This window comes from Coregonus lavaretus (genome assembly GCF_964263955.1).
Source record: "Coregonus lavaretus genome assembly, chromosome: 21".
NCBI classification, from domain to species: domain Eukaryota; kingdom Metazoa; phylum Chordata; class Actinopteri; order Salmoniformes; family Salmonidae; genus Coregonus; species Coregonus lavaretus.
In genome coordinates, this window is record NC_140008.1 from 42,890,136 (window position 1) to 42,906,187 (window position 16,052).

General features: G+C 42.6%; 1 protein-coding gene across 1 annotated transcript in view; it reads right to left on the minus strand.

Moving 5' to 3' along the window:
- Nucleotides 1-16,052, minus strand: part of LOC311148628 (microtubule-associated serine/threonine-protein kinase 2-like) — a 90,375-nt gene that overhangs the window by 62,192 nt on the left and 12,131 nt on the right. Inside the window, exons 2-3 of the mRNA XM_084185616.1 lie at nucleotides 3,255-3,393; nucleotides 3,000-3,145 (exon numbers count right to left, since the gene is read on the minus strand). Coding sequence (XP_084041742.1) covers nucleotides 3,000-3,145; nucleotides 3,255-3,393 — 285 coding nt within the window. The remainder of the gene's footprint in view (nucleotides 1-2,999; nucleotides 3,146-3,254; nucleotides 3,394-16,052) is intronic.

Genomic DNA, 16,052 nt, shown 5'->3' on the forward strand with positions numbered 1-16,052 from the left:
TATGGGGTTGAGATCTGGAGACTGGCTAGGCCACTCCAGGACCTTGAAATGCTTATTACGAAGCCACTCCTTCGTTGCCCGGGCGGTGTGTTTGGGATCATTGTCATGCTGAAAGACCCAGCCACGTTTCATCTTCAATGCCCTTGCTGATGGAAGGAGGTTTTCACTCAAAATCTCACGATACATGGCCCCATTCATTCTTTCCTTTACACGGATCAGTCGTCCTGGTCCCTTTGCAGAAAAACAGCCCCAAAGCATGATGTTTCCACCCCCATGCTTCACAGTAGGTATGGTGTTCTTTGGATGCAACTCAGCATTCTTTGTCCTCCAAACACGACGAGTTGAGTTTTTACCAAAAAGTTCTATTTTGGTTTCATCTGACATTCTCCCAATCCTCTTCTGGATCATCCAAATGCACTCTAGCAAACTTCAGACGGGCCTGGACATGTACTGGCTTAAACAGGGGGACACGTCTGGCACTGCAGGATTTGAGTCCCTGGCGGCGTAGTGTGTTACTGATGGTAGGCTTTATTACTTTGGTTCCAGCTCTCTGCGGGTCATTCACTAGGTCCCCCCGTCTGGTTCTGGGATTTTTGCTCACCGTTCTTGTGATCATTTTGACCCCACGGGGTGAGATCTTGCGTGGAGCCCCAGATCGAGGGAGATTATCAGTGGTCTTGTATGTCTTCCATTTCCTAATAATTGCTCCCACAGTTGATTTCTTCAAACCAAGCTGCTTACCTATTGCAAATTCAGTCTTCCCAGCCTGGTGCAGGTCTACAATTTTGTTTCTGGTGTCCTTTGACAGCTCTTTGGTCTTGGCCATAGTGGAGTTTGGAGTGTGACTGTTTGAGGTTGTGGACAGGTGTCTTTTATACTGATAACAAGTTCAAACAGGCGCCATTAATACAGGTAACGAGTGGAGGACAGAGGAGCCTCTTAAAGAAGAAGTTACAGGTCTGTGAGAGCCAGAAATCTTGCTTGTTTGTAGGTGACCAAATACTTATTTTCCACCATAATTTGCAAATAAATTCATTAAAAATCCTACAATGTGATTTTCTGGAGAAAAAAAATCTCAATTTGTCTGTCATAGTTGACGTGTACCTATGATGAAAATTACAGGCCTCTCTCATCTTTTTAAGTGGGAGAACTTGCACAATTGGTGGCTGACTAAATACTTTTTTCCCCCACTGTAGTCTCAGAGAGACTTACTGTAGCTAGCTACTGTATTTATGCTAAAGGAAGAAACCAGAGGGGCGGTTGGGGTGGCAGAGCATTGGGCCAGTAACCGAAAGGTTGTTGGTTCGAATCCCCTGATCCAACTAGGTGAAAAGTGGCGGTGACCCCTTGAGCCAGGCACTTAACCCTAATTGCTCCTGTAAGTCACTCTGGATAAGAGCGTCTGCTAAATGACTAAAACGTAAGTTGAGGAAAACTTTAATAAACTGGCCTATGAAAAATATAATAACCTATGACTATTTGCTCATCTAAAACAGCTCCGCAGGTCATATTTTCCGTTTCAAAACGCTTCCACAATTTCCTGTTGGCTGCATTACGTAATAGCTGTGGATACTTTCAAAAAGTCTAAAACGTTTTGTTTGCGGGCCTTTCTAAATGTCATTCACACAAACCACAATGAACCGTTTTTACTAATCTGATAAGACACCTTCTCAATGAAACACGACAACACAATTGATTCATACTGACACTGTTTACAATCAAACCATTCATTGGTATTTGCGTCGGTCGTTAGTTACATAACATTTTAATTGACAAAACCTTGAACTTTCCCTGGCCTCTCATTGACCCTGTAATGTTTTAGTGAACCAACTTTTTAAAGGCCAAGCTGTGGGCGTGTAGAATGAATGCTATGAATGTGAGTGTCTCTCAACCAGCTATAATATATACAGCTTTGTGCCACTGTCTCTTACAAGTGTTGCCCAAAGCTGAAAACTCAAATATTTGATAATACTGCCATCTATTGGTGGGTTGAACAGCTGAAGACTGTATTTTATGGATCACATTCATGAACCTGCAGTGCCATGCACTGCCAGTAGGTGTAGCCCTAGCGCAGCAACAGCTTGTTACAAACGTATACAGTCAATGGATGCAACACACACCACTACACGGCTATCAACATGCCTATCATATTATGCAGGTCAGATGAGCTGTGCGTCGTGATACATTTCCTCACACACACTCGTACAAATGAACGAACGCCACACGCAAACACAGAGGTAGGGCAGCAGGAAGCCTAGCGGTTAAGACCGTTGGGCCTGTAACCAAAAGGTCGCTGGTTTGAATCCCCGAGCCGGCAAGGTGGAAAAATATGCCGTTCTGCCCTTGAGCAAGGCAATTAATCCCCAAGAACAATTGCATCCCGGGCGCCGATGATGTCGATTAAGGCAGCCCCCCTCAACTCTCTGACTCAGGGGGTTGGGTTAAATGTGGAAGACATATTTCGGTTGAATGGATTCAGTTGTGCAACTGACTAGGTATACCCTTTCCTTTTTTACACACACACACTCAATCACTCTCCAGTTCTCCTGCCATAGGTCTCAGTTTGCAGACCGTATTGTCAGACAGACAGTGTGTATAGCGCTCAGTGTGCTTTATGGGTGGGCAGACAGATCGTGTGCGTACTGAGTGGCTGTATGGATGTCAGTGAGGGCAGGGCAGAGCAGCCAGCTGTCCTGACTAGTGAATATAGAGACAGCCTGACTTATCAGTCTCTCTCTGCCTGCCTGCTGCAGCTCTCTATGTAAAGGGAAATAGTGCACAGCACTGTGTACTGGCTGGGTAGATAGATGGAGCAATAAAATGGATGGGCAATAAAAGAGTAATATAGCCTAAAAGTTGGCTATTGCTAATTGGGGAATATTGGATTCATTGGGACAGTACATAAATGAGGAACAACGGGATGGTGTTTCTATGAATGAATAAGGATGAGGAATTCAGTCATTGTCATGTCTGTCTGTCTGTATTTGTAGTGTACTCACCAGTCCTGCAGTGAGTGATGGTGCAGACTGGCCCAGGGACTGGTTCCTCATGCGGACCAGATTGTTGGGGGGTTCTACAGGAGGATGCCAGGCTAGCTGACTCACCCCACTGTGCATACTGCTGGACAGGGGCAGACGCTGCTTACCTGGTGGGGGGGACAACAGCTCAACTAGATCTGACAGCAGAATGACAGAAAAATGGAGCTTCTTGAGTGCTTTCGCATGGACTCATGATTGTGTGTGTGTTTCTCTTACCGGTCCTAGCCATACTGCTACGGCGTGTGCGGCCATCATTCTGGCTGAGCTGTCGGTGTAGTTTGGTATTGTTGGCGGCGGGGGACAAGTCAGGGTTACTCATCTTCCTGAACAACAGGGGAGGGGGCGCAGCAAACTCCTACAGAGAGAGAGACGGAGAGGAGGGAGGGAGGGAGAGAGAGGGAGGATGGAGAGGGGGAAGCGAGGGGTTGGAGGAGAAGAAAACAAAAGGCTGGCCTATTAAAAACACTCTTCTCCAATCCGAACGAGTCAAGTAGCCTGTCCGTCCCAGTCCACTCAGCTATGGAACATGTGATGCATGACTGTAGCCGTTCAACAGTGATGTCACTTCACAGCAAAGCCAACCAAGCCAAGATCAGTCAGTATATCGGTATCAAAGTCAAAATGTTGGTATCGTGACAACACTAACACAGACAGGCACACACACACACACACACACACACCTGCTCTTCTCATTTTGGAAGACTATGCTCTGCCGCTGTGCAGATGGACTGAGCAGAAAGCACACGCACGCACACACATACACACACCAGTTGCACGACCATTCACCATCAATCAATCAATCACTCAGTCGTTGATGGATGTTTGTTAGGCTTTGCCCTTAGCAACTGGTCCAGGGACAGTTTAGTGGTTGAGAGATGCTAGGACAGTTACTGAAGTGAGATATTGATTTTGTCTGTTGAGACCAAATTCCAACAGAGATCACCAGAGACAGACACATGGAGGATGTGATGTACAGCCAGTACGATGAGTCAGGCCTATTTGTTTTTGCATCGAAGACCTCGGAAACATCCGTCACCATGGAAACATGGCTTGGCTGAGGGGTGGTTCCACCTCAAAAAGCACAAGAAAGAGGATTTTGACACCCACCATCTCAGATTGCTCTGAAATCCTTTATTTAGTTAGAATCAGATGAGATAGCCACTCCTGCAACATTATTTTGTTGAAAGACTATTTGAACTCTGAGAAATTAAGCTAATTGATTGCACCCAAATTAGCCATTTCAATTCATAGGATTCATATATTATACTGAACAAAAATATAAATGCAACATTTAATGTGTGTTGGTGCAATGTTTCATGAGCTGAAATAAAAGCACAAAAAGCTTATTTCTCTCAAATGTTGTGCACAAATCTGTTTGTGAATATCTCTAATTTGCCAAAATAATCCATCCATCTGACAGGTGTGGCATATCAAGCAGCTGTAGTCCCATGTAGCATGGCGCCAGGGTTGTGGGATCGATTCCCAAGGAGGACTAGTATGAAAAAAGTATGAAAATGTATGCACTCACTACTGTTAGTCGCTCTGGATAAGAGTCTGCTAAATGACTAAAATGTAAACGGCAGGCATAAAGCTACGAACACAACTGCATTTTATCAATGGCAATTTGAATGCACAGAGATACCGTGACGAGATCCTGAGGCCCATTGTCGTGCCATTCATCCACCGCCAACACCTCGTGTTTCAGCATGATAATGCACGGCCCCATGTCGCAAGGATCTGTACACAATTCCTGGATGCTGAAAATGTCACAGTTCTTCTGTGGCCTGCATACTCACCAGCAATGTTCCCTCTAATTTTTGGGCCACTGAGCAAATGTTATGTCTTGTGAGAGGAAACTTGAATGTTGTGAGAATTTTGTGCAACTTCCGGCGTGCATTTACAGGAAACACTGAGGCTGTACCCTTAAAGTTTTAGACAGTAGCCAATAGGCTATTTTGGCTATTTATGTAGGCCTACCAACAAAACCAATGGAGCAAATCCCATAACATTTACACATAGACATTTCTATGATATAGCCTACAGTAGCCTATATGTAGTGTTCAATGCAGGCCTACATTTCACGAGACTTAAAAAAAAGTTTTTTACATTATGAAGGGATTTACATTAATTCCTGATTTTTTACTTGATCTGTAACACCATGGGCCAAATAGGTGACTGTAAATTGCATTGTTCTGTGTTGTATGATGGAAGAAACCACTTTACAAAATAAAATCAATTACTATTATCATACAGAGAATTAGACAACATAGGCTACCCCTCTGACTATTTGCTCAAAATACAACACTGCCCTTTAATTAAGACATACAGTGCATTCCAACAGGACAACGAACCGAAGCACACAGCCAAGACAACGCAGGAGTGGCTCCAGGACAAGTCTCAATGTCTTTGAGTGGCCCAGCCAGAGCCCAGACTTGAACCCGATCGAACATCTCTGGAGAGACCTGAAAATAGCTGTGTAGCGACGCTCCTCATCCAACCTGACAGAGCTTGAGAGGATCTGCAGATAAGAATGGGAGAAATTCCCCAAACAAAGGTGTGCCAAGCTTGTAGCGGCATACCCAAGAAGACTTAAGGCTGTAATCGCTGCCAAAGGTGCTTCAACAAAGTAATGAGTAAAGGGTCTGAACACTTACAGTACCATTCAAAAGTTTGGACACACCTACTCATTCCATTATTTTTACTATTTTCTACATTGTAGAATGTTGAATATATTTTGATTTGTTTAACACTTTTTGGTTACTACATGATTCCATATTTGTTATTTCATAGTTTTGATGTCTTCAATATTATTCTACAATGTAGAAAATAGTCAAAGTAAAGAAAAACCCTTGAATGAGTAGGTGTGTCCAAACTTTTGACTGGTTCTGTATGTAAATGTAATATTTCAGTTTTGTATTTTTTATAAATTACAAAAAAAAAACTAAAAACCTGTTTTTGCTTTGTCATTATGGGGTATTGTGTGTAGACTGATGAGGGAATAAAAAAAAAATACATTTTAGAATAAGGCTGTAATGTAACAAAATGTGTAAAAGGTCAAGGGGTACTTTCCAAATGCACTGTATATTCTTCCATTTAAGAATGATGGAGGAAAGTGTTCTTGGGGACCTTCAATGCTGCAGAAATGTTCTGGTACACTTCCCCAGATCTATGCCTCGACACAATCCTGTAGTCTCGGAGCTCTACGGACAATTCCTTTGACCTCATGGCTTGGTTTTTGCTCTGACATGCACTGTGAACTGTGGGACATTATATAGACAGGTGTGTGCCTTTCCAAATCATGTCCAATCAATTGAATTTACCACAGGTGGACTCCAATCAACTTGTAGAAACATCTCAAGGATGATCAATGGAAACAGGTTGCAGCTGAGCTCATTTTTGAGTCTCATAGCAAAGGGTCTGAATACTTATGTAAATAAGGAATTTCCGTTTTAAATTTTTAATACATTTGCTAAAATTTCTAATAACCTGTTTTCGCTTTGTGTAGATTGATGAGGAACATTTTTTTTATTTAATCAATTTTAGAATAAGGCTGTAACGTAATAAAATGTGGAAAAAGGGGTCTGAATACTTTCCGAATGCACTGTAGTGCAAACTAATGGGACAAACTCAGTGAAGTTCAATCTCTTGCGTCTCTGCGCTGCATGGCATGGCAGTCCTGGAGGAAGTGCGCATGCAGTTTAAAGGGAACATTGCTCACCCGACATGTCACCCATTGAGCATGTTTGGGATGCTCTGGATCGACGTGTACGACAGCGTGTTCCAGTTCACGCCAATATACAGCAACTTCGCACAGCCCTTGAAGAGGAGTGGGACAACATTCCACAGGCCACAATCAACAGCCTGATCAACTCTATGTGAAGGAGATGTGTTGCGCTGCATGAGGCAAATTGTGGTCACACCAGATACTGACTGGTTTTCTGATCCACGCCCCTACCTTTTTAGGTACTGTATCTGTGACCAACAGATGCATATACAGTGAGGGAAAAAAGTATTTGATCCCCTGCTGATTTTGTACGTTTGCCCACTGACAAAGAAATGATCAGTCTATAATTTTAATGGTAGGTTTATTTGAACAGTGAGAGACAGAATAACAACAACAAAATCCAGAACAACATGTCAAAAATCTTAGAAATTGATTTGCATTTTAATGAGGGAAATAAGTATTTGACCCCCTCTCAATCAGAAAGATTTCTGGCTCCCAGGTGTCTTTTATACAGGTAACGAGCTGAGATTAGCAATGTTCCCTTTAAAATGCATGCGCACTTCCTCCAGGACTGCCGCGCAGAAGAAATGCCATGCAGCGCAGAGACGCAAAAGGGAGTGCTCCTAATCTCAGCTTGTTACCTGTATAAAAGACACCTGTCCACAGAAGCAATCAATCAATCAGATTCCAAACTCTCCATCATGGCCAAGACCAAAGAGCTCTCCAAGGATGTCAGGGACAAGATTGTAGATCTACACAAGGCTGGAATGGGCTACAAGACCATCGCCAAGCAGCTTGGTGAGAAGGTGACAACAGTTGGTGTGATTATTCGCAAATGGAAGAAACACAAAAGACCTGTCAATCTCCCTCGGCCTGGGGCTCCATGCAAGATCTCACCTCGTGGAGTTGCAATGATCATGAGAACGGTGAGGAATCAACCCAGAACTACACGGGAGGATCTTGTCAATGATCTCAAGGCAGCTGGGACCATAGTCACCAAGAAAACAATTGGTAACACACTACGCCGTGAAGGACTGAAATCCTGCAGCGCCCGCAAGGTCCCCCTGCTCAAGAAAGCACATATACAGGCCCGCCTGAAGTTTGCCAATGAACATCTGAATGATTCAGAGGAGAAATGGGTGAAAGTGTTGTGGTCAGATGAGACCAGAATCGAGCTCTTTGGCGTCAACGCAACGTGTTTGGAGGAGGAGGAATGCTGCCTATGACCCCAAGAACACCATCCCCAGCGTCAAACATGGAGGTGGAAACATTATGCTTTGGGGGTGTTTTTCTGCTAAGGGGACAGGACAACTTCACCGCATCAAAGGGACGATGGACGGGGCCATGTACCGTCAAATATTGGGTGAGAACCTTCCCTCAGCCAGGGCATTGAAAATGGGTCGTGGATGGGTATTCCCATGACAATGACCCAAAACACACGGCCAAGGCAACAAAGGAGTGGCTCAAGAAGAAGCACATTAAGGTCCTGGAGTGGCCTAGCCAGTCTCCAGACCTTAATCCCATAAACAATCTGTGGAGGGAGCTGAAGGTTCGAGTTGCCAAACGTCAGCCTCAAAACCTTAATGACTTGGAGAAGATCTGCAAAGAGGAGTGGAACAAAATCCCTCCTGAGATGTGTGCAAACCTGGTGGCCAACTACAAGAAACATCTGACCTCTGATAGCCAACAAGGGTTTTGCCACCAAGTACTAAGTCATGTTTTGCAGAGGGGTCAAATACTTATTTCCCTCATTAAAATGCAGATCAATTTATAACAATTTTGACATGCGTTTTTCTGGATTTTTTTGTTGTTATTCTGTCTCTCACTGTTCAAATAAACCTACCATTAAAATTATAGACTGATCATGTCTTTGTCAGTGGGCAAACATACAAAATCAGCAGGGGATCAAATACTTTCTTCCCTCACTATGTATTCCCAGTCATGTGAAATCCATAGATTAGGGCCTAATTAACTTATTTCAATTGACTGATTTCCTTATATGAACTGTAACTTGAAATTGTTGCATGTTGCGTTGATATTTTTGTTCAGTGTAAATAAATATAGTACCCAACATCCAATTTGGAGCAAAACTTTTCTTAACAATGATTGAGATGTGAGGAATCCAAATAATAAATAAATGGTCAAAAGCCACCCACACCCCACACCAAGCCCACCCCAAAAGCCAGTATACAGTATTAGTTCTCTATGTGTGACAAGTAGTATGAAGCTGCGGCTAGGAGTATTGTTTCTTCATACTATGTAATGTATTCTCAGTGAAATTGGTGATGGTTACTTTCCCTGTTCAGATAAATTAGTAATTTAAGTTGTTTATGTACTATCATACAACCTGATATTACCAAGTTCTGACCAATAGATGATGATGTTCCTGCTATTAGTTGAAAAAAGTGTGAATAATTCCCCCCCTCAATGTTAATTCAAGACTGAACCTTCAAATGATAATGACATATAAATGTAGAGTGAAGAGTTCGTTAGAACAATGTATATGCCCAAATACATCAAAGAAAATCACATGAAAACAGAAAACAGCATTGAGGACTTCGCATTCCTTATTTAATTATTTCACTTTCTTTCTTTAGTGCATCTATTGCAGTGATGTCGCTACATCCCAAATGATATTGGCGACCAATTAAAGTGGTTGGTGACTTAAATGGTGCAAAAGTATGCTTGTTTTTGGTACATAATATGCATCCTCTCTGTTTGGCCAAGAAAATGATCTTACTGGATAACATGGATACTTGAATTTTACCTTTACGTCCATGTCTTCATCATCCACAGCATCGGCAATTCTAATTCAGTACTCATCATCTTCACATATTTTTCAACTAATAGCAGGAACCATCTAGAGGTCAGAACCAGGTAATATCAGGTTGTATGATGGTACATAAACCTAACAACTTCACTGATAAATTTCTCTGAACAAGGAAACATAACCAATCATCAAAATCACTGAGAATAGATTACATAGTATGAAGAAACAATACTCCTAGCTGCAGCTTCATACTACTTGTAAGACATAGAGAACTGATACTGTATGCTTCCTGTTCGGGTGGGATGGGTGTGGGGTGTGGGAGTCCATTTAGGGCTGGGCGATATGACCTAAAAATAATCTAAATATTTTTAAACTTATGGGCGATTCACGATATACACAGTGCCTTCGGAAAGTATTCAGACGCCTTCCCTTTTCCCACATTTTGTTAATTTACAGCCTTATTCTAAAATGGATTCAATAAATAAAACATCCTCAGCAATCTGCACACAATACCCCATATTGACATAGCGAAAACAGGTTTAGACATTTATGCAAATGTTTTAAAAATTAAAAAACAGAAACACCTTATTTAGATAAGTATTCAGACCCTTTGCTATGAGACTCAAAATTGAGCTCAGGTGCATCCTGTTTCCATTGATCATCCTTGAGATGTTTCTACAACTTGGTTGGAGTCCACCTGTGGTAAATTCAATTGATTGGACATGATTTGGAAAGGCACACAACTGTCTAAATAAGGTCCCACAGTTGACAGTGCATGTCAGAGCAAAAACCAAGCCATGAGGTTCAAGGAATTGTCCATAGAGCTACGAGACAGGATTGTGTCGAGGCACAGATCTGGGGAAGGGTACCAAAAAAATTATGTAGCATTGAAGGTCCCCAAGAATACAGTGGCCTCCATCATTTTTAAATGGAAGTTGTTCGGAACCACCAAGACTCCTCCTAGAGCTGGCCGCCCGGCCAAACTGAGCAATCGGGGGAGAAGGGCCTTGGTCAGGGAGGTGACCAAGAACCTGATGGTCACTCTGACAGAGCTCTAGAGTTCCTCTGTGGAGATGGAGATGGAATAAACTTCCAGAAGGACAACCATCTCTGCAGCACTCCAACAATCTGGCCTTTATGGTAGAGTGGCCAGACAGAAGCCACTCCTCAGTAAAAGGCACATGACAGCCCTCTAGGAGTTTGCCAAAAGGCACCTAAAGACTCTCAGACCATGAGAAACAAGATTCTCTGGTCTGATGAAACCAAGATTGAGCTCTTTGGCCTGAATGCCAATCGTCACATCTGGAGGAAACCTGGCACCATCCCTACGGTGAAGCATGGTGGTGGCAGCATCATGCTGTGGGGATGTTTTTTAGCAACAGGGACTGGGAGACTATTCGAGGCAAAGATGAACAAAGCAAAGTCCAGAGAGATCCTTGATGAAAACCTGCTCCAGAGCACTCAGGACCTCAGACTGGGGTGAAGGTGCACCTTCCAAAAGAACAACGACCCTAAGCACACAGCCAAGACAACGCAGGAGTGCCTTTGGGACAAGTCTCTGAATGTCCTCGAGTGGCCCAGCCAGAGCACGGACTTCAACCCAATCAAACATCGCTGGAGAGCCTGAAAATAGCTGTGCAGAAACGCTCCCCATCCAACCTGACAGAGCTTGAGAGGATCTGCAGAGAATGGGAGAAACTCCCCAAATACAGTTGTGTCAAGCTTGTAGCGTCATACCCAAGAAGACTCGATGCTGTAATCGCTGCCAAAGGTGCTTCAACAAAGTACTGAGTAAAGGGTCTGAATACTTATGTAAATGTTATGTTTCAGTTTCTATTTTTTTTAAATTAGCAAAAAAATCTAAAAACCTGTTTTTTCTTTGTCATTATGGGATATTGTGTGTAGATTGATGAGGGGAAAAAACAATTTAATCAATTTTAGAATAAGGCTGTAATGTAACAAAATGTGGAAAAGTCAAAGGGTCTGAATACTTTCCGAAGGCACTGTATCTTGATTTTTAAAAATGTTTTCTATTGTACAATTAAAGGTAAACTGCATTTCAAACAGTTAGCAATAAGCTAATGAATTCAGGGCTTGTAAAATTATACCTAGGGTAAATATAAACCGCCCACAATCATAAGACCCACTAATAATTAAATTATTTTATCAAAATCATTTAACCTGCATTTTTCTTTCAATTATCACTGATCTGGCTTTCAAGTATGTCTATGAAAATGCCCTTTTTGTTACAAATTAAGCCAGAACCATGCATAATGCACATTCACTAATCATGACCAACTTCTGGTAGCAGGCATTATAGAAATCTAAAACAGGTCTCAAACAATTTCTCAAGTACAAGCCTACATGCTAGTGAGTAGCCAGCTAATCTTTATATTTAAAATCTAGCCAACTTGGTTATATTTGCTAGCTAACAAGGTAGAACAGTTGAATTGTTATGAACCTTCTGTCAATCTCCAACTGTTTGAACAGCATGCTAGCCTGTCCACTTTGTTCAGATGTTGAAATCAAGTGGCCTACCTTACTTCTCAGAATGAGTTTTTTTATTTTATTCTCATTGCACATTTATAAAATACAGACTAGACAGCTAGTATAACAGTCTGTGGCTAAAATGCTGCTAGCGGTACATTGTACCACAATGCCGCGTGCGACAGAAACTGAGCATTCGTTTTACAGAATCAATGTTAATTGATACTCCCGTTTTAGTAGGGTCTGCTCTTCGTGCAATTTGAGGAGTTCAGACATAAAAAAGGTATCATTAGAGAGGTTCCCCTCTATTACAGTAAAATAATGTCGCAATATGTTCAAGTGTCCATACCTCAAATGCAAATGGTGAGTTGAAACCGCTTGTTGTCAGAGAGGAAGTGATCTTTCAGTGGCAGGGGGAGGAGCTTAGTGTGTGTAAATGGGAAGGTGCACAGTCACAGCAGAAGGAATGAAGGAGACGAGACCAAACAGACAACATGAGAACAAGCAGACAAACACTCCTAAAAACGCTCATAAAAATACAGACATTTGGAATATCGTGCTAAAACATATATCGCCAAGCCCTATGTCCATGGGTGGCTTTTGACCATTTATTTTGATTCCTTTTATCTTACTCATTGGTAGGATGAAGTTTGGAAAATTGGATGTTAGGTACTATATTTAGTCAATATTAATTAAATTAAATTAAAAGGCCCAATTTGGGTGCAATCAATTAGCTTATTTCAACAACATAACGTTGCAGGAACACTTATCTTAACTGCAGAAACCATTTCAGAACAATCTGAGATTGTGGGTGGCTTGCTGAAATGACATGGAACGACCCTGAGGTCATCACTTCCTCTCCCTAGCCACCAGACCAACCCCAGGCATCGTGAGGAGTGTTCCAGAAACATCTGGAGGTCCTGTGGTGTGTCAGACACAGCACGCTCCTCAAACCGCCGCCGCGGCACAAATCAAAAAGCTGTAATGAAAACATTCGCAACTCCCAACGAGCCAGCCGGCAGCACAGCTCAACACAGCAAACAAACCCTCACTCCCAAAGACCCTGAGAAATACATAGATACAAAAGCACACACAGACAACCTGCATTCATTAGTTCAAGCTTTGTACAGTACCAGTCAAAAGTTTGGACACACTGACTCATTCAAGGGTTTTTCTTTATTTTTACTATTTTCTACATTGTAGAATAATAGTGAATATATCAAAACTATGAAATAACTCATATGGAATCAAGTAGTAACCAAAAACGTGTTAAACAAATCAAAATATATTTGAGATTTGAGATTCTTCAAAGTAGCCACCCTTTGCCTTGATGACAGTTTTGCACACTCTTGGTATTCTCACAACCAGCTTCACCTGGACAGACAGTGTCACCAGCAAAGCACCCCCATACCATCACACCTCCTCCTCCATGCTTCATGGTGGGAACCACACATGAGGAGATCCTCCATTCACCTACTCTGCGTCTCACAAAGACATCGCAGTTGGAACCAAAAATCTCAAATTTTGACTCATCAGACCAAAGGACAGATTTCCACCAGTCTAATGTCCATTGCTCGTATTTCTTAGCCCAATAAAGTCTCTTCTTCTTATTGGTGTCCTTTTTTAGTGGTTTCTTTGCAGCAATTCGACCATGAAGGCCTGATTCACACAGTCTCCTCTGAACAGTTGATGTTGAGATGTGTCTGTTACTTGAACTCTGTGAAGCATTTATTTGGGCTGCAATTTCTGAAGCTGGTACCTCTAATGAACTTATCCTCTGCAGCAGAGGTAACTCTGGGTCTTCCTTTCCTGTGGCGGTCCTCATGAGAGCCAGTTTCATCATAGCGCTTGATGGTTTTTGCGACTGCACTTAAAGAAACTTTCAAAGTTCTTGAAATGTTCCACATTGACTGACCTTCATGTCTTAAAGTAATGATGGACTGTCGTTTCTCTTTGCTTATTTGAGCTGTTCTTGCCATAATATGGACTTGGTCTTTTGCCAAATATGGCTATCTTCTGTATACCACCCCTACCTTGTCACAAAACAACTGATTGGCTCAAACGCATTAAGAAGGAAAGAAATTCCACACATTTTTAACAGGCACACCTGTTAATTTAAACGCATTCCAGGTGACTACCTCATGAAGCTGGTTGAGAGAATGCCAAGAGTGTGCAAAGCTGTCATCAAGGCAAAGGGTGGCTACTTTGAAGAATCTCAAATCTCAAATATATTTTGATTTGTTTAACACTTTTTTGGTTACTACATAATTCCATATGTGTTATTTCATAGTTTTGATGTCTTCACTATTATTCTACAATGTAGAAAATGGTAAAAATAAAGAAAAACCCTTGAATGAGTAAGTGTGTCCAAACTTTTGACTGGTACTGTATATCTATTCAACAATCAACTTGTGCATGTTGCGGCAGAATCAAAGTAGGTCTCCCTGTCTCTGTTTAGTAATACTGCATTCCTTTATACCTGATCATTGACGGTCTGTGCATTCCACAGCCCCAGCACACAGACAGACAACAGGCTAGGTACTGGGCAGGTCCTGACAAACGGACGCACAGGGACCAGAGAGGACCAGGGGAATGGGACAGTGACTGTGGCTGGAGAAAGAGTTGGGGTTGGGGATGATTATCAGCTTGGGCTGTGGTGAACGTGCATCTGCAGCATGTGAGACAGACAGGCACAGCCCTGGGTACAGGAGATCGGGGTAGAGCTTAATGTACAGTATGTTTCAATGCCTCCACCACTGCATTTCACTCCTTTACACCTAGGTGACAGAGTTACACATACATTCAGTACTAGTCAGGCTTGAGAGGTTAAGGAAAAATCCAGCTGTTAAATGCACACACACAATCGGTTTTTAAGGGCATTAGAGGGAATGTTAGTGTGTGAACATGCGTAGTTAGTTATGTCTTGTAGCCTGAGGATGCCCTGTAGAGGAGTGTCACTATCAATACTACACCAGCTGGTGTTAACAGGCAGACGCTAAGCCTTGGCTCCAGCTCTCCCTCTTTCTCTCCCAAGTGAAAGCTCCTTATGCTTGGCTTACATTACTCCTCTGTTGCATGTCTCCCTCGCTCCTTCTTTCTCTCCCTCTCCCTCTTTCTCTCTGGTTCAGATGAGCGGTCTCATAACTGGCTCCTGGCAGAGTGTCTCCTTCCTGCCCTCTCTACTGAGGTTGTTTCTACAGAGTTTCCTCCACTGAGGTTTCCCCTGGCTCGGTCCAACCGTCACTCTGGCCGTGTCCGAATACCTGTACTAGCGTACTACATACTTAAACTGCCTAATCATTTCGCCGTTTGATCAAGTGGAATTCACTCGTCTTTTCCGACTCACGTGTTTGAAAACAGCTGATTATCAGATAAATTGACGCGCTGTACCAAAATGTACAAATGGCGGGAGTCAACGCAATCGCGCCTTAGACAACGCATTCGGAGTACTATTTTCTCAATTTCACATAATACAAAATGTTATTTTTTCGCATACTATTTTGTACACTACTATGGGTATTCGGACACGGCCACTGGCTTACCCTGACTGACACCCCACCGTCTCAATGGGCCATGGACAACAGCCTGAGACTGGGCAGTGAGACTATGCTAATATATAATAATAATAATAATATATGCCATTTAGCAGACACTTTTATCCAAAGCGACTTACATAATGTGTGCATACATGTTTTACGTATGGTTGATCCCGGGAATCGAATCCACTATCCTGACATTGCAAGTGCCATACCAACTGAGCAGAGCTAACAGAGAACCACAAAGCTTGCTGTGAGACTATGATGTGAGCCTGGAGTGTGATCAGGAAGATTGCGTGTTCTCACTCAGGCCTTAGAATGTCCTTAGTATGTCATGAAGAATGGGGCTGTTCATCAATGCATGTGCAGGCAGGGCTCGGGGCTCAGTAGGCTCACATCTGCACTGGACACTGGCTGATTGACCTCTGCAGCCTTAGAGTGTGTTCTCTCTCTTATGTTCCAGTGGTTTCTCTGTATGATACTCTACATATCACACT